General features: G+C 42.7%; 2 protein-coding genes across 3 annotated transcripts in view; one reads left to right on the forward strand and one right to left on the reverse strand.

Moving 5' to 3' along the window:
• Nucleotides 1-14,624, forward strand: part of kank1a (KN motif and ankyrin repeat domains 1a) — a 53,649-nt gene extending 39,025 nt beyond the window's left edge. For both annotated transcript variants that reach the window (XM_061672325.1, XM_061672326.1), the window contains exons 3-12: nt 1,486-3,942; nt 6,918-7,037; nt 8,582-8,690; nt 8,818-8,982; nt 9,091-9,178; nt 9,700-9,919; nt 11,228-11,370; nt 12,507-12,707; nt 13,660-13,758; nt 13,830-14,624. In XM_061672325.1, the coding sequence (XP_061528309.1) occupies nt 1,486-3,942; nt 6,918-7,037; nt 8,582-8,690; nt 8,818-8,982; nt 9,091-9,178; nt 9,700-9,919; nt 11,228-11,370; nt 12,507-12,707; nt 13,660-13,758; nt 13,830-13,892 (3,665 nt within the window). In that variant the 3' untranslated portion in view covers nt 13,893-14,624. The remainder of the gene's footprint in view (nt 1-1,485; nt 3,943-6,917; nt 7,038-8,581; nt 8,691-8,817; nt 8,983-9,090; nt 9,179-9,699; nt 9,920-11,227; nt 11,371-12,506; nt 12,708-13,659; nt 13,759-13,829) is intronic.
• On the reverse strand, nt 14,442-23,289 carry LOC133399560 (cilia- and flagella-associated protein 157-like). Its single transcript, XM_061671126.1, has 9 exons — nt 23,031-23,289; nt 22,449-22,720; nt 21,300-21,453; nt 19,491-19,758; nt 19,096-19,196; nt 18,799-18,907; nt 17,288-17,412; nt 17,146-17,220; nt 14,442-14,445 (listed from the first exon to the last, which is right to left on the reverse strand). The coding sequence occupies exons 1-9, from the start codon at nt 23,177-23,179 to the stop codon at nt 14,442-14,444; spliced, it is 1,257 nt and encodes a 418-aa protein (XP_061527110.1). The 5' UTR covers nt 23,180-23,289.
• Nucleotides 23,290-23,661: the final 372 nt, after the last annotated feature.

The following is a 23,661-nucleotide window of genomic DNA, read 5'->3' on the forward strand; positions in this document are numbered from 1 at the left end:
TTTTTACATTTGCTTCTGATATATATATATATATATATATATATTTTTTTTCTAACCTTTTTCTATTTTTCCTAATATACTGTGTGTGTGTGTGTGTGTATATATGTATGTGTGTGTGTGTGTGTGTATATATATATATATATATTGTGTGATTCTGCAGGTGTACCTAATTTTGTTTGATTTTAATCCCTGGCATATTGCTTTGAGCAATGTCATGATGATACTGATAATTTTGGTATCATGTTGACCCTAAATGTTTGCAATGTTTCATCTCTACTCTAACCATGTTTTTAACAACATGACATGCTGCATGAAATGTATTTTCATCTGTGGTTTGCCTCACATGCTTGCCATAGTTTTGGGCTGATTTTAGCTGCACTTGCAATAGTGCTTGTCACTCACTCTTTCAGTTTGAAAGTGTGTGTGTGACAGGGTGTCAGACGTGTTTGTACACGTGTTGTAAAATTTAATGGATCGTCAGAAGAGACTACTATGTTCTACACTTTCACATTGTTGTTCCCTCAATGAACAACAACTAAACAATCGCTAAAAGACTTTAAATGCGACACATTATGGGAAAGTGATTGGGGGGGTGGGTGTTTATACAAACAGTTGGGTCTCGAGTAACTGCTAAGGGTGAAGTTAATAAAGTATTTTTTGTCTTAGCTGTCTATTTCTGAATATGTGTCTGTGAACGAGACTGCACTTTTGCCCCACTGTTACATCACAATAGGGCTAGTTAACATAACCACCTCCACACAGTTTCTTTGCCCTTAATGTTCTCAGCTCAGCTGGACAAGGAACTTGAGCCCCTTTCAAGCAACAGCCAAGAATCCGGCCATAAACTACTCTTTCTGAAATAGTAGTGTGTCCATGTGCCACATATACACAATGCGGTGAAGGCCTGGGAAGAAGTCTGACCCACACTTTTTTTTAATCCGGACCACCGGGCATTTACATTATCAAGAGTCCAGTAATATTTGTTGCATTAATTTAGCCACTTTTTCCTAAAATTGTATAAAATATATATTTTTTTGCCGGCACGCTGGACAACTGGTTAGCACTTCTGCCTCACAGTTCTGGGGACCGGGGTTCAAATCCCGGCCCCGCCTGTGCGGAGTTTGCATATTCTCCCCATGCCTGGGTGTTTTTTTTTCGGAGTTTTTTCCCCAAAAAACATGCATAGTAGGTTGATTGAAGACTCTTAAGTTGCCAATAGGTGTGAATGTGAGTGCGAATAGTTGTTTGTTTCTATGTGCCATGCGATTGGCTGGCGACCAGTTCATGGTGTACCCCGCCGCCCGCCCGAAGATAGCTGGGATAGGCTCCAGCAGCCCGCGACCCTTGTGCGGATAAGCGGTAAAGAAAATGGATGGATGGGTGGATGGATATGTATTTTTTTATTCTTTTCTCTCATTAAATTGAACAAAATGCATGTCAACTCAGATTGGTTTTAAACTTCACTCTGTCTCTTTGTTTTTATAGAAAGAGGCCAAAGATGTCCAAGCTTCGATAACGACAAGGACTCTGTGGAGCCATACTTCGTGGAAACTCCATACGGTTTTCAGCTGGACTTGGACTTTCTCAAATATGTCGACGACATCGAGAGGGGCAACACCATCAAGAAAGTGAGCATCCAGAGGAAGCCCAAAGGGGCCAAACCGAGGGCGGTGGCGCCATGCTCCAGCACTGGGGCCGAATGGACGTCCACCGACTCGCTCTCGTCCTCCAATAGTGACGACAAGCTGTCCCCGGTATTGGTCAACGCCAAGGCCCAGCAGGCGCCCACTCTCCAAAAGGCGGCTTGCGAAGCTGTCCCCCAGCAGTTCTTCTCCAGCATTGCCGAACCCAAGCTGCTCCTGCCGCCGCCCTCGCCCAGGTTTACGCTGCGCCACAACCCCCACGTGGAGAAAACCCTCATGGAGACCAGGCTTCGCCTGGAGCAGGAACGTCTGTTCATGGAGCCGCCGCCGCCACCACCCCGGCGTCGTCTCGCCAGCTTCGGGGGGACGGGCTCCAACAGCTCACTCTCGTCATACTCTGGCTCCATGGCCACCAGTCAGATCTCCCCAAGTGCCCTGCAACCTCTGGCCATCAACGGTCACCTCCACAACGGAGAGTACAATCCTTACTACCCACCGTCCATGGGCAGCTCCATCCGTCACAGTCCCATGAGCTCTGGCATGGCCACTCCGGTGACCAACGTCAGCCCGCTGCATCTTCAGCAGATCCGCGAGCAGATGGTGGTTGCTCTTCGGAGGCTAAAGGAGTTGGAGGAGCAGGTGAAGACAATCCCCATCTTGCAGGTGAAGATCGCAGTTCTTCAGGAGGAGAAAAGACAGTTAGCCGCCCAGTCCAAAGGTCCCGGTGGCTTCCGCAAGCGCTCCTACAGCGTGGGCAGCGCCGACCAAATGGAGAATCCCGTCCCCGTCCAAAAAGAGACTGTGCTGCACATCGTCGAACCTGAAGCCCAGCAACCGAATGCTCAGCAGCTGGAGGAGTTCAGGCGTCTGGCTGCTGAGGTCCAAGCTCTGGAGAAGTCCACCCTCGACAATGGTGGACTTGAAAGTCAGACCCGGAACCACAATCAGAACCAAGCCCTTCAAAAGTCGGTCGGTGTAGTTACTGACGAAAACATGAACAACCTCCAAATCCAGCTGAGCAAACCTCCAAAAGAACACAGCCACCGGGACGTGGGTGTTGCAACGGACCACCAGGACACCCGCAGCACTTCAGTGGGCGTCACTGAGACCATGCTTGGCCTGTCCAGCGAGACAGAGACAGAGATGGAGCTCCAGCAGCAGACCATCGAGGAGCTAAAGGATAAGATCTACCGTATGGAGGTGCAGCTGAAAGAAACCACTCACCAGATGGAGATGACTAAGCTGAAGCTGGAGCTCCAGGCGGCCGGTGGGTCCAACAAGAAGAAGGCGGATAAGGGCTTGATGATCAGGCCTGAGACCTACAACGTCTGCTTGGAGGCCAAAGTCCTGGTGCACAGCCGGGGCGTTGGTGACAAGCTTATCTCTGAAGCTCAAAGCGTATCTGTTGGAGTGTCATGTCACCCTAGTGTTTGTAGTCTCGGCATCGGCACCAATCAGAGTTTGGAGTACCAGCAGGTAAAGACCTGTGAGGTGGGAATCAACACGACCGAGTCTCTAGACTGCTCAGCCATCTGCAGACCCATGTCGGAGTTGCTCAAGGAGTCTCGATCGGTAGCCAGTGGGGATTGCTCTGTGGATGTCCACGTGGGCCCACTCAGGACGACGGTGTCCCGAGGAACAGACTCTGATCTCTCAAGCAAAGTGGACTCCTGCATCATGGTGGCCCCGGAGTTGGCCACGCAGGAGACCAACACCGAGACTGATGTGGTCAGCCGTTCCACCAACACCAAAACGATAGCGCTAACAGACTCCTTCACGAATACCACCGCTGCTGAAACTCGAACGGTTGCTGCCGGTGAGGGGCTTATCAAAGATACGCTCTCGGCTGCAAAGGTTCGCTCGGTCGCCGTGGGGACCGAGTCACTCCTCGGCCAATCCTGCGCCCCCAAAAGCAAAGAATTTGGCGTGGGACCCGTCAGCATTCATGATAACTTTCTAATTGGCTTAAAAACTCGTAACATAGCATGCGGACCCTCGCAGCACCCGGAACCCGTTGTGGAGGCGACCACTAAGACAGCGCGACCTTTAGCCGACACTCACGGGGGCACCAGCCTCGACCACTACATTGAAAGGGTGCAGAAACTGCTGCAGGAGCAACAAATGCTGCTGGCGGAGAACTACAGCGAGCTTGCCGAGGCCTTCGGTCAGCCCCACTCCCAGTTTGGATCCATCAACAGCCAGCTGGTCAGCACGCTCTCCTCCATCAACTCAGCCATGAAGAGCACGAGTGCTGAGGACCTCCTTGAGCTGCAGGCCGACACCGCTGCCGCCCACTCAGGTCAATCACTTTCACCTACATGTTGCGCCATGGCTAATGGCTCGAGTGCTGATTGACGACACTCTCTTGCATAGTTTGAAGTGCAAACACAAGAATATACATGCTCCAGCGTAGGAGCCATAGCAGCCACTCAACAGATGTGGTTTGGCAGTCGGTAGTGTCAATTATATTTGAACATTTTTACTATAATTGTTTGTTAAATTTATGGGTAAATAGTTTTCTACGACTATACTTTGAACTCATATTATGAGAATAGAGTTGTCATATAATAGTCGTAGTTCTACAAGAAAGTCGGTCTATTAAAACAGTCGTACATGAATGCAGCATACAAGCATAGTCATAAATATACAAGTTGTAATCCCTCATATAAGAATTTAAAAAAATTATTACAAGAATAAAGTTGTATAATAAACTCGTAATTCTACGAGAAAATCATAGTCTATGCAAAAGTAGTTATTCTACATGAATAAAGTTGGAATTCTATGAGAATAAAGTTGTAATATTATCTGAATAACGACAAAGACCAAAGATGTAATATTTCAAGAATAAATGTATAATGTATGATATATCATTTATATATGTATAATAAATTTGTAATATTACGAGAATAAAGTCAATTAAAAATTTATTCTCCCAGGCTAAACTCATTATTGTAATTTGTAATATTACGAGTGGAAAGACTGAGAGACAAAAGTGTTTTTTCTGAATTTTAGTTTGCCCCTTTTATGAAAATGACATAAAAGGACAGTGTTGATGTGATAACAGAACATTGTTATATAAGAGCCACAACAATTGGGACATGTCCTTTTGGACACAAACCAGTTATGATTTCATTTCTTTTTGGGAGCCAGGCACACCCATCACACACTCGGCGTCTTTTTTCAAATTATTTTTTATTTATTTATTTATTTTTTACCGCCTCTCTCCCTTCACTGAACACCTCGTGCTGATTCATGGCTGCCTCGCTGTTACATAAGCCGCTCTCACGCTGGCGGACACATTCTTTGTCCTGTGGTGCAGCCCCCTTTGCCTCGGGTCACTCTTTCTGGAATGCGTCGTGAGTTTGCACTTCCAACATACAATACAAGGCTACGTTGACTTATGAGTGCACCGAGATATGCGTTTTTCAAGTTGCGTGCTGTTGCACGGTGTTTTTTTAAAATTAAATTGCTTTTTTAATTTTATAAATGTTAATTTTATGTATTTTATTGCTTTTTGTGTTGTGAGCCAAAGTTTTTGTTACGTGTAGTAAGCTTCAGATATACCCCCACTCGACCGAATTGGGGAAAAAAATTAAAAGAAAAATAATTGGACTAGTTAAGGAACTGCAATGCCCTCACATGTGGGAAAGGAGATCCACAGTCGCCTTTGCACTTTTAGCCGTTTATTGAAAGGGACAAACATTCAAACACACAAATACAAAATGAGAACACTCGCAAGGTGCTGTTGTGAGCCATAACTCACACCCAGATGCTCACACGCAGTAAAACCAGCCAGTGATAACAAATAAAATATATCAAATTTGGATAGTGCTTTTCTTCAAACCCATTCACTCCCAGCCTTCCCAGTTAACATGGATAACGCTAAAGCCACCAATGGCAGTGAATGTGTTAAACTGATGTCACTCACGTTGGTCCCACTCCTTAAAGCACAGGTGTCAAACTGGTGGCGCGGGGGCCAGATCCGACCCGCGAAAGCAAATCAAAATTGCTCATTGTGTTCTGGTGTAATACCATTAAGATATTTGCAAGCATTTTTTTGTTACCAATCCCACTTTGAAAAGAAATGTAATTGTCGAAAAACATGTTTTTATAGGCGTCTGATTTCAAAACTGGTTATTAATCAATGTGTTGTGTATACTGTATGTAATTACAGTATATGAGGTAATCTTTCATTTATATGGTTTCACAGTCATAGCGGCCCTCCGAGGGAAGTCATAACTACGATGTGGCCCGTGATAAAAATGGGTTTGACAACCCCTGCCTTAGAGGCCCACATTAACATGACAATAATACTGCATCTACACTAATTACACTTTATAAACCAGATTTCTTTACATTCTCTATTACATTTAGATTTTATGCTACACAGTGCTATTGTTCCTTATTAAAAACACGTAAAAAAAAGACTGATTACTAGCAGTTTAATTAATTTCAATAGGCAAAATGTATTTGATACAGTAATTCCTCGCTATATCGTCTATTTATTGCATATTGCATCACAGGTTTTTTTTTGAAGGTCAGTGTAGTGCAATTACTCACCTGCACATCTGATAGTCAACTTTATAGGCTGATTGGTTTAAATGTGGCAGCAATGACTCATTGAAGGTTAATTTGGCTCTTGTTCTTAACAGTAAAGAAACATTACTGAGTACCGTGCCAATAAGCCGCAGTCAAGTTTATTAAATAAATTAACAAATACCCACCCTTAGGCCGACAAATAGCAGTTGCACACATTCATAACAATATCGAAAGGAAAAATGCAAATAAAGAGCAACTTTTAGCTTGATGTTCTACAACTACAGTATTGTAGTTTAAAACATCACCACAATGAATTCTGGATACCCATAATACTTTTTGCTAACTGCATTGCCAGGACCGTGAGTGTAATGAATTGTGCAAGTGGTTAACCCAGGAAAACGCCTACTAACACTGTCTGCGTGGGCTATTGTTCACGTCATTCAAGCTGGTGACCTCAATTAAACAAAATAACTGCAACTCTCTCTTTTCAACAAATTGGCATTGAAATGGACACATGAAACTTAATAAATTTAGATGGTAATGTAATAATTAATTGGTTGATACTTCTCAGTTTTTATTTGCTGCGGGGGTTTTCTGGAACATAACCCCTGCGATAAAAGAGGGTTTACTGTATACAAATAAACTGAATTACGATCTTGGTCACACTAGGAATTACTCTTACAACAAGCTGTCACTGTCTTCTTTATAACATGTCCATATGTACTTGTCTTTCAGAGGGTACTCCCAAGATGAATGGAGATAAGGCCACCACGACGCAAACTCAGCACCATCAGCAGATAAGCGCAGCCGAGCAGAAGAGCCGCATGGACCTGCAAATGTCCACAGCCCTACATGGTAGGACGCACCAACCCCTCCCACCAAAAATACGGGGTTACATGCATCACTATCAAAAATCCACAAATCAATGGTGTCATGAACTGGTTAACCTGAACAACAACAAAAAAAACAATAGTGATTGTGCCATAAATTCCAATTTGGTTGTGTACTACAGCGGTTTCTTAACCTTGTTGGCGGTACTGAACCCCACAGTTTCATACATGCAGTTTCAGAATTGGATATGTCCATCCATCCATCCATTTTCTTCACCGTTTTTCCTCACTAGGGTCGCGGGCGTGCTGGAGCCTATCCCAGTTATCTTCGGGCGAGAGGCGGGGTACACCCTGAACTGGTTGCCAGCTAATCGCAGGGCACATACAAACAAACAACCATCTGCACTCACATTCACACCTACGGGCAATTTAGAGTCATCAATTAACCTACCATCCATGTTTTTGGGATGTGGGAGGAAACCAGAGTGCCCAGAGAAAACCCACGCAGGCACGGGGAGAACATGCAAACTCCACACAGGCGAGGCCGGGGATTGAACCCCAGTCCTCAGAATATATATATTTATTTTTATATATATGTATTTATATATATATATATATATATATATATATATATATATATATATAAATAAAAAAAACACACACATATATACACACATACACTCTTTCCTGCCAGTCATTATGCCTTTTGTTGTTGCCTGATGGAGAAGTTCAGAAATGCACGGCTTCACCTTGGCAAGTGCTACTCTCATATCATTTTCACGGCATTCTTCCTTTTCTTTGTTTTTATGCATACCATCCACAAAAATAATCGCTCACAAAGTTGTGAGGTTGCAAAATGTCATAACAAATGGTATGCGGAGCGTGATGTCATGAATCATACGAGTGCGGTTAACAGAACGGACACACACACACTCTCTCTCTCTGTGTGTGTGTGTGTGTGTGTGTGTGTGTGTGTGCGCGTGCGTGCGTGTGTGTGTGTTGACCTCCACTGAACCCCTGAGACTGTTTCACCGAACCCAGGTTAAGAACCACTTAATAAATAAAGGCTTTTCTCTTGAGAAAAGTGTTGAGAGCGTTATAGGTATTTGTTTACTTGAGGTTGCCATCCACACACATGAACATGCCTATTACCCATGCCCTGCTTGAATGACGTGTATGAACATTGTAAATCCTATTCCAAAAGTCAAAAATAACAATGATGAAAAAATGCATTGTGCCCGGAAAATGCTGCATGTACCCATGAACGTGAAGACACATTTCAAGTAAACATTTGAAATTCTTTTTTAAATGAGGTTTCATTATTTGGCGCCTTCATCCATGAAGCTTTTCTAACATCAACCTTTTTTAAATTGTATATAATAATTAGATTTTCCCTACTGATGATTCATATTTTTTTATGTAATGATGAAATTAAAAAAAGAGTATTTACATTTTTATTTCATATTTCTTGTGATTTTTATGATTTCTGTTTTGTTTTTTTGTATTTTTTTTATTTTATTTACATTTTTTATTTTTTTGCTACTGTGGCACACACTGCTGTGCTTTCAGGTCAGCCGTGCGGAACCAACGCGCTCAAGTCCATCATGAAGAAAAAAGATGGCCCAGGCGACTCCAACGGCACCAAGAAGAACCTCCAGTTTGTCGGCGTCAACGGCGGGTGTGTGACATCTATGCAGCCATTCCCCATTTTCATCACTTTGTGTGTCAGGTGAAGCTTCCAGGTGAAGCGCCTTCCTCCTCGAGCTTCATTTCCCATTTGTCTTTGCCGCCCCCTTGTGGAGCAGCTACGAGACGACGTCGAGTGATGACTCCAGCTCGGAGGACAGCAGCTCCTCTGGCTCTGAGGATGATGACAATGAGGAAGAAGAGAAAGAAGGGAAGGAAGAAGACAAGGACATGGAGAAGAAGGCAGAGGAAGGAAGTTTGGACGAGCAGGAGAGGAGAGAGAGGTCAGGAAATTGTTTGCTTTCTTTCATGTAAACAAGATGTGAGTGTTGCTAACAGATCCAGCCTGAGGCACAAGCCAACTAAGCAACTAATGTTGCTAATGTGTGAAGGTACGAGCTCAGCGAGAAGATGCTGGCAGCTTGCAACGTCCTCAAAGTTCACCTCAGCAAGCCCGACGACGTGAGCAGTAAAGACCTGGTGAGAGGCTGCATTAGTGTTCCCCATTATATTGTGGTGCGCCCCTGCTCTATGTGCTGTATCCATCTGCCGTGGAAATCCCTACTGTATTGTGAAAATCTGTGATGAACAGTGAAACACTCAGAGCGCACTCGCAGGAGCTGCTGTTGGCCGCATCTCACACCCAGAAACTCATGCGGGCTCGCCAACGTCACACGGCACCCCACCAGGCCCCGCCTCTTAAAGAGCTTAAAGGTGGGCTGGCGTGTCTGGGTGTGAGCTGTGGCCGACAGCAGCTCCTGCGTGCGTGTGCTCAGTGTGTTGAGCTGTTCTCCTGGCTTTCGGTAAATGGCTGAATTGTGCATCTGTAATAAGGCTCTCCTTTCCCACATTGGAGCGCATCACAGTAAGTATAATGTAAAAACAATAGCTTAAAAATGTGATACAGCAAGGGAAAACTTTCAAACAAGTCAAGGCGTGCTTGGCGGAGTTTGGTGTGGAAGAACAGCATTTAAAGCATTATTTTATTTTTTTGCCTGCAGAGGGCGAGCGTCAACACAGTGCAGCACGAGTGGTTCCGCGCCTCCAGCCAGAAGGCTGCGTCAGGATCTGCCGTTTCAGACTACCTGGCTGCGTTCGGCGCCGTCTCGCCGGACGTGCTGCGCCACGTGGTCAACATGGCTGACGGCAACGGCAACACGGCGCTCCACTACAGTGTGTCGCACTCCAACTTCCCCGTCGTTAAGAAGCTGCTGGATGCCGGTAAGTCGGCTTGCAGAGCTTCTCGTCCTACGTACGCAAAGCAAATTTCTGTATTTATTTAATTTTTGTCATTTAGCCTTTATTTATGCAGATCAGGCAATTGAAAACAGATCATTTGCTGTGCCAACCTGGCAGCAGAAAATATTTTCTTTAAAAAATAAATAAATAAATAAATAATAAAAAAAAAAGTCAAAAACGGTGGAGCTTAATTTTGACAACGTCACTTCTTGTGATGTTTTTTCTTTTACTCTTAAAAAAAAGTGTAAATAAACAATAGGGGATCTGGAACAAAAACTCAAACGGCATTCCAACGACTGTCTGACCTGTCATGGATGATGCTGCACAAGAGGAAATCATCATTGTCATCCCCCGAGTGTGGGAGGTGGAACGCCCCCCAACCACCCCTCCTACGCTCCCCCACCCCGACCCGGCAGGGACGAAAACCCCACAAGCCCGCAGGGGACCGCAACGCCTCCCCATGAGAAGAGGAGGAGGCGACCGCAGCGGGACACAAGTAATGGAGAGAAGAGGAGGAAGCTGGCCCGAGGAGCGACAGGGGGGCCCCCACCTCCCCCCAGCAGTAGCCAGAGCGGGGGACCAAGGCGGATGCCAGCTGGCACCGCTCCAGCACCCGCGGAACATGCGCGAGTCCACTACCAATGCCCGCTGGGAGGTCCTGCCCCCACAGACGCCGCGACCACAAGCACAGGGTCAAGAAGAGAAGATCCCCACCCTTTGCATGTGTCCTTTCTTTGTGCAAATCAGTCTAAAGTTTGAGGGGAATAAAAAAGTACATAAATGAATAAGAAAAAATATCGTGAATAAAATAATAAAACAACAACAACCTCGACAAGAAAGAATACAGAAGTCAAAAGTTTACTTTTACAGTTACAATATTGTCTTCTTGTCAGATGGCGCACTCATTCACTCAAGGAGCATCTCTGACTCCATTTCCTGATGTCATTCACTAGGCCACGCCCCTTAAAGGCACATATCCGACACACAAATACTACAGTACGCAAAGTAATCCCCTTTATGAAACCAGTTTATTTCTTTCCATTCTTTACATGTACGTGTCACATGATCATCTCTTTCCACAACGACTCAAGATATGACGAGGTCCCCTGTGAAAAAAGCCTTATGGCTCTTTTGTGTCCTCTTTACTGTATGTATTGTTGTTTTCCCTTTTTGTGCTCCCTTCTTCAAGCTCAGGCTCATCCTGTGGCAGGGTAGCTAGTCAAGTGACTGACAGAGAGGTGGCAACGCATCAATCAGAGAACAATTTGTGTGTGTGTGTGCGTGTTGCAGATGTGTGCAACGTGAACCAGCAGAACAAGGCGGGCTACACGCCCATCATGTTGGCGGCGCTAGCCGCCATGGAGACGCCCGCAGACATGCGCGTCGTGGAGGAGCTCTTCGGGAAGGGTGACGTCAACGCGCGCGCAAGTCAGGTTAGTATGCTGCGGAAAGAATGCTCATAACTACTTTAGTAAGTTTGAAATAATAAAAAGATGGATTATAAATTATAATATATATATATTTATATAGTAGCGGTACGGCGGACGACTGGTTAGAGTGTCTGCCTCACAGTTCTGAGGACCGGGATTCAATCCCCAGCCCCGCCTGTGTGGAGTTTGCATGTTCTCCCCGTGCCTGTGTGGGTTTTCTCCGGGCACTCCGGTTTCGTCCTACATCCCAAAAACATGCATGGTAGGTAAATTGAAGTCTCTAAATTGCCCGTAGGTCTGAATGTGAGTGTTAATGGTTGTTTGTTTATATGTGCCCTGCGATTGGCTGGCAACCAGTTCAGGGTGTACCCCGCCTCCTGCTCGATGATTCCTGGGATAGGCTCCAGCGCTCCCACAACCCTAGTGAGGATATGCTGCTCAGAAAATGGATGGATATATTTATATATAGATAATTATAAAGTCTAGAAATTTTTAAAAACTATTTAAAAAGTATTATTTTAAAATATATAAAAATAAAGTATACCATTGATGCAAAGTGCTATTTCAAAAAATAACATTTAAAAATATTTTAACTGAAAATAATTGCTAATTAATTGACAATGATCAAATTAATAATTGACAAATTATTTTTCGAAAATATCAACTTGATAGAAAATTTAACTTATAAACTTGATTCAAAATGTTTTTTAAAACATAGAAGTTATACAAATGTAAAAATTTAAAATTGGAATAAAAATGTATTTTTAAAAAATTTAACTCATTTAAAAATAACATTGTTACAGAATGTTATTTTATTTATGTATATATATTTATATGTATTTAGTATAAAATATATTTTAAATTTAAAAAATCTAGATTATTAAACAAATGGTACAAAAACATACTGTAGACTGTAAAACATTTCAAATATAAGATGAGTAATTTTTTCAAATGCATGTAAAATTATTAAAATTACGAAAAAATACATGATTTTTTTTTTTTTTTAAATCGGTGTTAAATATTATTGTAAAAATGCGAAAGTGGCACAAAATATTTCTGTATCATGGGCCAAATGTTATATTGTCAATTTGAAGAAGCTGTTAGTTTGTCATAACGTTAACGGCGAGCGTGTGGCTCAGGCGGGCCAGACGGGCCTGATGCTGGCGGTGAGCCACGGCCGCATGGACATGGTCCGAGCCCTGCTGGCCCACGGCGCCGATGTCAACGTGCAGGATGACGAGGGCTCCACTGCCCTCATGTGCGCCAGCGAACACGGTCACGTGGACATCGTCAAACTCCTCCTGGCGCAGCCCGGCACGGACGCCACGCTCAGCGACAGCGTGAGTCGCCGTGCCGTGCCAAACTCCATTTCAGCACAAACATTACATTTAGGCTGCATACTATATTCCAACAAAAATAGCTGTTTCTACTAAATTTTAATAATTTGGTTGTTGTTAATTTGAGCCATAACTAATTATAATTTGAACAAACGTTATACTACAATTGAGACTAAATTTGAGCTTTTTTTCAAACTACAATTTAGAAAAATGCATTTTAATATGAATGCTCAACTTAAGCAAAACAAATGGAGCAATAATGTATACACAAATATTCGGCAAAAAAAAATGACATTTTTAAACAATTGTCAGCTAGATTTGAGCTGAGTTTTTTTTTTTTAAATGTAAACTAAATTTGAGGCAAACATTTAAATTTATACAAAATCTAAGCAAAAAAAATATTTACATTTTTTTAGCAAAAATAGTTTTTCTAATTTAGTATAAATGTTATGTTATACAGTTACTATAAGTTTAAACAATAGATTTTTACAAAATTTGAACTAAAATGTTTGCCACTATCCTAAATTTGCACAATACATTGTAATACATTTAAGCTAACTTTTTTTTTTTTTTTTTTTTTTTTTTTTTTTACTATTTTGAACGATAATAGATTTATACAAAATTTTGGCTATTCAAATAGAACAAACATCAAATGTGTATTGAATTTAAGCAAAAAGATATTTGTTCAAATTTGAACGCATATTTTTCTGGAAATTTTCAAGCAGAAGTATGATATATTTGAATTTCTATTTTTTTCATTTTCAGCAAAATTAATCAAATTGTAAAAATGTTGAGCATTACAGAAAGCAAAGCCATTTAATTTCCACTGAATTTGAAGTTTTGCAGGTCCTGAAATGTTAATTTGCTCATTCTGGTCGGGTGAGGCACAGCATCTATTTGGCCAAAATTTCAGCAAATATTCATAATAGTTGATCCCATATTTGGTTTTGTTCAGGACGAGAGTAACGCTCTGTCCATTGCGCTGGACGCCGGCCACAAGGACATCGCCGTCTTGCTTTATGCGCACGTTAACTTCTCCAAAGCGCAGTCGCCGGTATGTACATCTTTTGTGAAATATGACACGATTCCATATTCTATCAGTTTTGACGACTTTGTCCTTTTCAGGGAACCCCTCGATTGGGCCGCAAGATGTCGCCGAGCCCCACTCGCAGGAGTGTCTTTGATTAGCCACGTGGAGGCTAACGTTAGCGCCTCACAGGCTCTGAGGTGAATTTTAGCAACCCAGAAGCTCAAGGTCTGCTCTGAGGCTACTGATGGTCACTCTATGGCTTAGGTTATTGTTAGCTAATCCAAGCCTACTGTTAGCCACTGGGGCAAATTTGAGCATCATTTTGGCTACTGTTAGCGACTTAAAGGTTGATTTGAGCTGCTCCCGGTGACCCTAATGATAAATGTAGCTACCACTGATGCTAATGTTAGCCACTCCAAGGCTAATTCTAGCGTGAGTGACTGTTAGGCTTTTGTTAGCTCGCAAGCTAGCGTCAGTGACTCCTTACCAACCAAGTGGACATTTTGGACCTTTTTTTTCCACCCGCCCACTTCCTAATGTGAATGTAACCAACTGGTGCCTCACACAACTTTTGGTGTCCCACATGGACACTAATAATTTCTTTTAAATGTAAATCAATCCCTATAAATATATATATTTTCGCCTGTCTATTATTGTAGTGTGGTGTACATAGTGCTGATCTCTGGTCCAACATTTCTACCAATCCTTTATCTATTTAAAGAGACCACCATATTTTTCAATATGAGCGCATATAAAGATCATATGAAGTCATATATATTTATAAAAGTATAGTTTTAAAGCACATCCACTGTTTTTTTTTTTTTTACATAATGTACGTTAATCTAGTATCGTCATTTCTGCTTTTTCTGTGTCCTTGACATTGACGTCATTTTGCACGGTGATGTCATGTAAAAATAAACATCAATGAAAGTGCACAGGTTTGATTGTGTTCTTCATAAAACAAACACACTAAACCCACCAGGAAACGTACACAGCTGGATTTCTCTCTTGCTCAACGGCCTAAGCAGCTAGCGCTTGTCTTCATTGTATGTCTGTACTCGGCTAACTGTGAGGCTAGAACAATGCATAAGCAACCAAAGCAAATCCTGACAGGAACTATTTTGAAATGCCCCAAAAAGCATTTAATCCACAAATGCTCATAATATATCTATAACAGTATTCATAATGATAAACATTTGTCCAACAAATGTTTGTCAGATTTGGTTGTCATTTCCAATAATATCAATCCATTTTGGAGTAATTGTATTTGTAACTGTAAAATAACTAATTGCCTTTTTTTTTATCGACATGCCCCCAATAAGTTGGTGTGGCAGAAGCGGAGACGAAATTCACTGCATAGTCAGTGTGGAAAAAGGAATGCATTAGAACTATAAAGTGGCAGTATTTAGTCATACTGTCGCTGTCGGGCGGAATTTTTTTCTTTCTCCTTTTTAATTTTCTTTTTTTCGTTTTTGTGGGGAGCCAACCCCAACAACATTTATTGGTGGTTTATCCCCGCTTATTCAAGTTTAATAAAAACATTTTTTTTTTTTTTTAATGCAATTATAATGGGCATCAACTATATGCATATTTTCGATTTTCACGGTCTGCCCCAGTCCCTATCCCGGCGAACAGTGGGGGTCCATTGTATACCTTGTATTCCTATCGTATACAGTCAGGCTCTCACATGAACACAACAGCTACCAGCCCAAAATTGTTAAATCGCTAATTTATGCAGCTATCATCGTTTAAAATGGCACAAACACGGCGCCAGCCAGCCATGCACATCAAAGTCTGCTTGTGTCACACAACACCACCATCCTACAGCAACCTTTTAAAAGTAGGCTTTACACGATCAGGATTTTTGGGGCCGATCAGCGAGTTTAAAAAAACTGATAACTGATCACCGATCCGATCACAAGATGGAAGAATGCGTCTATTTAAATGACATGTTCGTTTACTGTATATTATATACTTGTGTATTTAATTGCTCCAAAAATTATATTTACAATAAATAATGCATCTTTGTTCCTCTATTTATGCCAGTGAGACATAGTGACAGACAGAACAAATGAATGGTCTTCTATTCGATGGCAAGAAGTAAATACAAGAATTAATGTATCCACTTTTTGTGACATTTTTGTTTGTTGGTGTGCCGTGAGATTTTTCAATTGTAAAATATGATCCTTAGCTCCATAAAGGTTGGAAATCACTGCTCTAGTCAGATCGTGTATTCTAATCAGTCAGGCCAAACCAACATTACATGACAGAAATAATGTGTGCCAACATACTGTAATTAAATTACTTCACCCAAACCGAAACTTTAGAGCATGATGCGACAGAACGGCGGCATGTTTACGTCCAACCGTTTGTGCTACCGCTAGCTTGCTTGGCTACATAACATTTGCTCGCAAGCAGTATCCTATTAAAAGTACGTGAACATACCTCAAGCAAAGCCTGAAACGAACGTCCTCTCCTGTCCTGAGCACCGGTGACCACCAACACACGTTTTTCCCCATTTAATACTGTCGGCTTGCTCCACTCTTGTTGTCGTCGCCACGGTAACGAGTGTATCCGGTCGCATTTGAGTTGACAAGATAAAGCCCAATGATCGTAAAAAACGGGATGCGGAGTACAAGATTTTATTGCAGTAGTCTGACAATGCAATCGTGAAAGAGCACATTTGTCTCGTAGTCTGATCCGGGCATTACGTGTTGCCTGTCTCCGACGTGTCGTCTGTCCCACGCCGCCGAGTTTTTATTTTATTTATAAATATATATATATATTTTTTTAAATAACTTCTTTGGCCGTCAGATATTTACAGTACTACGTCAAAAGACACGCGACAAGGCTAAAAATAAACTAGCTTTTGGATTCAAATATACTGTGCACGCGGCGACGCAGAGTAAATGTCTTTTGCGGATCGGATCGGCGAATTATGACAAAGCCGATCAGCATAAAATGCTAAATATCGGCCGATACCGATCAGCCCGATCAAATCGGTGTAAAATCTATTTAAAAGCAAACGCCTGTGTCGCGTCAGCCATACAAACTCTTTTCAAAGATCTTTGCTGCATTAGCCTTGTGGCAAATAAATAACAGCCACCGCAAAAGGTGTGTAATTAACTGAATATGCTACAAAATGGCGGAAAAGCACTTTTTTTCTATTAGACAAACAATGGCCTGATTAAATGAACCTCCTTCCCTCAGTTTAACATAGATGTTTGGTGCCAGGATTTTTGAGTGAAATTAAAACATTTTGAATTAATATTAAATCTATAAAATGTAGACCATACAATAACATTTCCACGAAATTTGAGCAAAAACAATTGACATTCATCATACATTTGAGCAACAAAAAAAATTCCACATTTGTATTCTATGTTAGAAAAAAAACAAAACACTGCTAACCTGTGTGAGGGTGCATGTTTGGTCTTTAGAGCGGGCCGGGGGACCGAGCCCAGATGGATGTGCCCGCTTCCCGTCCTATTCAAACACAACAAATGAACAAACAGGAAGTGGAAAGGACCATTTGAGTTCCAGGAGTTCCGACCTATGGCTTGCCGGGTCCTCTTTGTTCAGGTTGGGGTCACTTAGGGGAGCGATGGTGGTGCCTTCCAGGAGAGCCAGGAGCTTCTGCATCTGCTGTTTCCACTGGACCACATCCACCACTTCATCCTGGACCAGGTAAACAAGCCGATAGAAAAAGTTGGCACAACCCTGTTCAAAAGCCAGGTTTTTCTTTTCTTTTCCGATATTCAAAAAAATGAGACCAAGATAAATAGTTTCAAAACTCGTTCCACCGTTAATGTGACCTACAACCTGTACAACTCAATTATTTATTTTAAAAAATATTTTCGAGAGTCCGTCTAAAAATCGAGATGGTGGTTGCACAAGTGTGCACGCCGTCTATAACTGGGATATGGCTATGTTCAGAATTAACCAATCACATTCAAACTCAACTTAAATGGGAGTCAGCAGGCACCTGGCACCATTTTAAAGTGTCTCTGATTAACACCAAATAAAGCTCAGATGTTCCAGTAGTATTACATTTGCTGCATACTCAATCTCACCAGCATTTTTATTTAGCCACCTAGATTTGAGTAGAATGTGACCAGTAATACTAAATTCAAGCAAAATTTAACCAAAATAAGATATTCCTATTTAAAATTGAGTAACAACTATGCAAAAAGCATGAATAATAATAATCCATCCAGCCATTTTCTTTGCCGCTTATCCTCACTAGGGTCGCGGGCTGCCCAGCCATTTTAGCGCGGCAGGCCAGGTACACCCTGAACCGGTCGCCAGTCAATCGCAGGACACATGCATACATACAAACAGACAACCATCTGCACTCACAGTCACACCTGCGGGCAATTTAGAGATGTCAATTTATTTACCACACATGTTTTGGGGATGTGGGAGGAAACTGGAGTGCCCGGAGAAAACCCACGCAGGTGGGGCCGGGATTTGAACCCCGGTCCCCAGAACTGTGAGGCAGATGTGCTAATCAGTCGGTGCAAAGGAATATGAATTTTTCAAATGTATAACAGCAAAACAATTCAGAAAATTTACCTCCCTCCCCCCCCCACACACACACACACACACATTATTTAGACTAGACATGAGCAATAATATTACATTTCTTTTTTAAAAATCTCAATAAGCATTTCTTATTTCATACAAATTTTAAACATTAAACATACACAAAATGAGTAGAAAATTACATTTATACTTAATTTGACCCATTTATTTTGCCTAAACTTCGATTTAAATGTATCCACATCAAAACTGAGTAGTATTAAATTGATACTGAAGCATAGTGAATTAGGTGTTAAAATATGAGCAATAAGATGGAATTTGAGCCTTTTATTGTTATATAAAATGTTTAAATAATATTGCATAGAAGCCAAGAAACGTAAATAAATTTTTGTCAAATTTCAAACCTCAAATATTCCGATGCAAATAGTTGCTTAACATTTAATCTTTTTTGTTAGATTATTTTTTTTTTTTCCAATTTCATTTTTACTTTTTCTAATTTTTTTGGAACATGTCAAATGTTACCATGAAAGTCAGTTTGAGGGCGGTGACGGCTTCCTTCGTCCGGCCAGTCGTCTTCCTCTCCACCTGTAGCTCCGCCTCCAGACGACTCGACGCCGCGGCATGCCTCTTTCTGCGCAGGGGAAAAAAGGGGTTGTGGTAGGGTGTCCCTCGAGTCGGTTGTATACCAGGAAATTACTGTTACCTCCCGCAAGGAAGTTTGTCCCAACCACAATAATGGAAACATTTGAATGAAGATGGCATCATAGGCAGAAAATTATGTCACGTGACAACATGGCCGATATACGGTTAAGTTTGGACCTGAGTGCCTCCAGCTCGGCGCGGGATTGGTCGCGTTGGTTCCGAAGTAGTTCCAGCTCACAACTGCGCTCTGTCAGCTCTGCCTGCAACTGCTGCGCCACCTGGTGGACGGAGGTCGTTAATACAGTTAGTAATAATCACATTTCATTTGAAGAAAAATCGAGAAAAAAGCTTGCATCAAGTTTTGTTGAATCCTTTTTTTTCTACTTTGGATGTATCCTAAAATGTAATTTTAGTTTGTTATTTTACTATTCTGCTAATTGCTCTTTTTTTTCTTCCTTTTGTCACTTCACTCAAGTGGTGGCTTATCTGAAGCTTGTTCAGAACTCAAATTTGGTCTCACAACACAAAACAAAAAATGGACCAAGCGGTGGCTGGTAACTGGAAAAACGGACCTTCTTGCGTACGCAGCTTTGCCGCGCCATTTTCGCGATGGTTTCCTCGAGGATGGCCACGTCGGTCGCCGTCCGGCCCCTCTGCTGTCTCAGGGCGTGGTTTTCCCGCGCCAGCTGGTGGGCCTTCTCGGACAGTTCGGCATATCGCGCCTTCACCTCCAGGTTCTCCAGCGCCACCCGCTTGCTGGCCTCGGGCAGCTTTTGCTCCACCAGAAGCTCCACCTCCGCCGCCCTCGCCGCCGCCTGGGCCTCCAGCTCCTTCTCCAGCCTTTCCACAGGACAGAAAGGGCAACTTTACAGGCCGTTTTCAAACTTGATGTGCCTTGCCTTCTTTTCAACAACGGAAAAATGACTTTCTTTGATCAAAGGAAGGAAAAGGGTTTTTTTCTTGGTTAAAAAAAAGTTTTGTTCATTGATTAAAAAGAACTTTAAAAAGCTGTTATGAAAAGTAATGTTATTTATTTGTCTTGAGTTTTTTTTCTTTTTTCCTAGATAAAATGAAAAAAGTAAAAACAAACCTGTCAGGCCAATGAAAAACATGTAACTTGTTTCATGCAACTACCCCCCGCCAAAAATAACATCATCCCAGATTTTCCTTTTTTTTTCTTTTTTTTCTTTTTTCATTTCTCTGATAAAAGGATTATTACTGTTTGATGAAAAGCAGCTTTTTCGTCTGATATTTTCTAACCATCCCCCCCTTTTCTTTTTATTTCTTCTAATACATCCATCCATCCATCCATTTTCTGAGCCGCTTCTCCTCACCAGGGTCGCGGGCATGCTGGAGCCTAACCCAGCTGTCATCGGGCGAGAGGCGGGGTACACCCTGAACCGGTTGCCAGCCAATCGCAGGGCACATACAAACAAACAACCATTCGCACTCACATTCACACCTACGGGCAATTTAGAGTCTCCAATGCATGCATGTTTTTGGGATGTTGGAGGAAACCGCAGTGCCCGGAGAAAACCAACCAGGCACGGGGAGAACATGCAAACTCCACACAGGCGGGGCTGGGATTTGAATCCCGGTCCTCCGAACTGTGAGGCGGATGTGCTTGTTTTTTAAAATAAATGTCCAATGAAAAACATGTACATTAGCTCCAGATTTTTTTGTTTTCTTTTTCCTTTCTCAGAAGAAAATGTTTTTCTTTTTCAACTGTCCAATGAAAAGCATGTATCGCTAATGGACGTGCGTTTGATGCTGCACATACATTATTGTACTGCATCACATTTATTAAACCATAAAAAGATACAGTAATAGTTAAGGAAGAAGTGGGTAGCTACATGAACAGGAGGAAGGTGCGATACAGTATTTTAAGAGTTATTTGACTTGGGGCCAAGAGGTCCAGACATATACCCCCCCCCCCCCCCCCGCATACATTTTGGCCACTTTTTTATCCACAGGTAGAATAGAAATGTGTGTTGTAAAACACAATAATATGTATACTTTATAATGTACATTAATTGAATGGGTTGGGGACAACCCGGAAATGTGAATGTGACTCTACATGAGCAAAAAGGTACTGCAACACAGCAGTGGTTAGAGAATCTTAAACTATTGAGTTTCTTTCCACCCGTTTTATTTACCTCGCGACTTTCAACAGCTTTGTTACACGCTGTATATTCACCCGCGATGGGTGGAGAGATGGGGACTGAGGCTTTGGTGTAATGCTGAATTCCAGCAGTAGGGGGTGACAGAAATCGCAGATTATAGCTACCGTCCAATAAAAACCATGCAAAGCTGGCCAACCATGGCAGCCATCTTGCAACAACACGGTGACATGGACAGTGATGCGTTCTCGATGTTGTCACCTGGTCTTCTCCAGCAGAGCCTCCATCTTTGCGGCCTGCACGGCGTCGGCATGCTCCTCCTCCCGGTCGGCCAACTTCTTCTCTGCGGCCGCCATGTCGAACATCAGCTGCCCCTTCTGTTTCTCGAAGGTCTCCACCGCCGCCAGCCTGACCACTAGGAGTAGTGTCAGTAAAATTGCCATTTGACCTTCAGTGGGGATTTATCCAACTTAATCCACTTCTTAATACCACCACTATACCATTGCTATTCTAGAAGAGACCCCACACTATAACAGCACGCAACTGTGCCATGAACATCACAGCTACTTCTGTTTGACCCAGTTTTGTATCCACTTTGTCCATATTTGGCTAAGACCGCCCCCTTTCCTCTGATTGGTTGCCCCTGTGTAGAAGACCCACTTGTGAGAGCACGCTGGCTTGGGAGCCCGAAAGGGAAGGTGGAGATCTTCCCTGGTGACGTAGAGAAGCTCGAGAAATTCGAATCACCTGATTTCAGTCCTCTCCGCAGAAAAATGTCTGGAATTTAGGAATGCGTGGATGACTTGAATACATATTTCTCATGTTTACTGAGGCACCATCGAGACAATTTTACATAAATACTAAATACTCGAAAAAGATGTCCCCTTTGATGTGTGCAGCGGCCTGCGCACATCAAAGGTAAACATGTATTGCTGATTTGTTAGTTTGTTTGTTTGTTTGTTTGCCTCTCCTCCATTATTTGCTGAAAAAGTGTGCTCGTGCCAAAGCAATAAAAGTATTAATTTAGTGGCATCTTGGTGCCAATGAATTATGTTGAAGTGAGTTGAGGAGCTTCATTTTGACAAAAGTAGCGCTTTCCTGTCATCTTGTAGCATCTTGGTGCCAAGGAAGTGCTTCATTCAGACAAAAGCAGCGTTTTGATGCAATCTTGATGCATCTTGGTGCCAATGAACTATGTTGAAGTGCATCGAGGAGTTTCATCGAAACAAAAGCAGTGGATTTTTCCACCATATACAAGCAAACGTCTTTGGGGGTGGTGTCAATTACTTGAATGGCGAATCGCTTGGGAACACTGTAATCCAATTTCATGGAATAAATCATTCGATTTAGGAGGTACATGTGGGTCAGTGCTCCCGATAGCGTTTGGGCCAGTGCTCGGGTCCTGCTCACCTAGCCCGGCGTTGTCATCCTCCAGCCGGTGGACGCGATCCTGGAGTTCCCGGAGTTCCCCAGTCAACCGGCTCCTCAGGTCGTCCCGGTCTGTGCGGGCTTCGCGCAGACTCTGGTCCAGCTGCTCCGCCGACCGGTCCACCTCGTCCTCCTTCTCGAGCAGCTCCCTCTTCAAGTACTCTACCGCATCCTTCTTCTCCGTCTCCACGGAGACGCAACGACGCGCCAGCGACGTCTTCTCCTTCTCCAGCCGCTTGCATTTCAGCTGCTGTCTGCACACGTCCAGTCAATGGTCAGTCTACTTGTCAATCAACACAAGCAGCAGCACCAACAGGTGCACGTTTACTCGTCAATCGTTACACTCAGCAACAGTGACAGGCCTGTCATTGGTCTGTCTAAACGTCAATCATTACCTGCACTACTTTATTGGCCAGTCGACCTGTCAATCATCTATCTATCTATCTCTCTCTCTCTCTCTCTCTCTCTCTCTCTCTCTCTCTATCTATCTATCTATCTATCTATCTATCTATCGCTCTCTCTCTCTCTCTCTCTGTCTCTCTCTCTCTCTCTGATGTGATTCACCTCTCGAGCTCCTCGGTCAAAAAGCGGATTTGAACGACATATAAATCCTTCTCTTTGTCCCCAGACTCTCGTTCTTCAGCGGGAGTGACTCGAGTTTGCTTTTTCTTTGTTTTGTCGCCTTCCTCTTGTTTCTTCTCCTTTTTGGGCATGGCAGGAAAGTTTAAGTTAGCTTCAGAAAAAGTTGACCGCGGCTAAGCGCGCTACGTGGTTGCTAAGCAATGGTGCATTCAGGGACGCTTGGCGAAAGAAGGACTCAGCGGATACCTTAGGAACGGCAGGTCAAAATAGCAACTATGCACAACCTCTCGTGATCTTTTAATAAAAATGCTGTTTTAATATATATTCAATGTTAGTATGTTGGTAAATATGAAAAGAATTGCCCTCACACCGCTTTAGTTGCGTTTTGGAGCAAGATAAGTAAGCATTAGAGTGAATGACATGATTGTATTGCTGGGTTCCTACACTGTTGAAATAGTAATAAAAAAAAAAACCAATCTCAGATATTCGAGTAAACACGTGTATCATGTCGTGTAAATAAATCAAGCCAGATAGATAGATAGATAGATGTGACAAATGAAGATGCTAATTAGACAGCAGGATTATTGAACAGGTGTGTTTTAGGCGGCCCGCA

Source organism: Phycodurus eques, chromosome 3 (assembly GCF_024500275.1).
Source record: "Phycodurus eques isolate BA_2022a chromosome 3, UOR_Pequ_1.1, whole genome shotgun sequence".
Classification (NCBI taxonomy): Eukaryota; Metazoa; Chordata; class Actinopteri; order Syngnathiformes; family Syngnathidae; genus Phycodurus; species Phycodurus eques.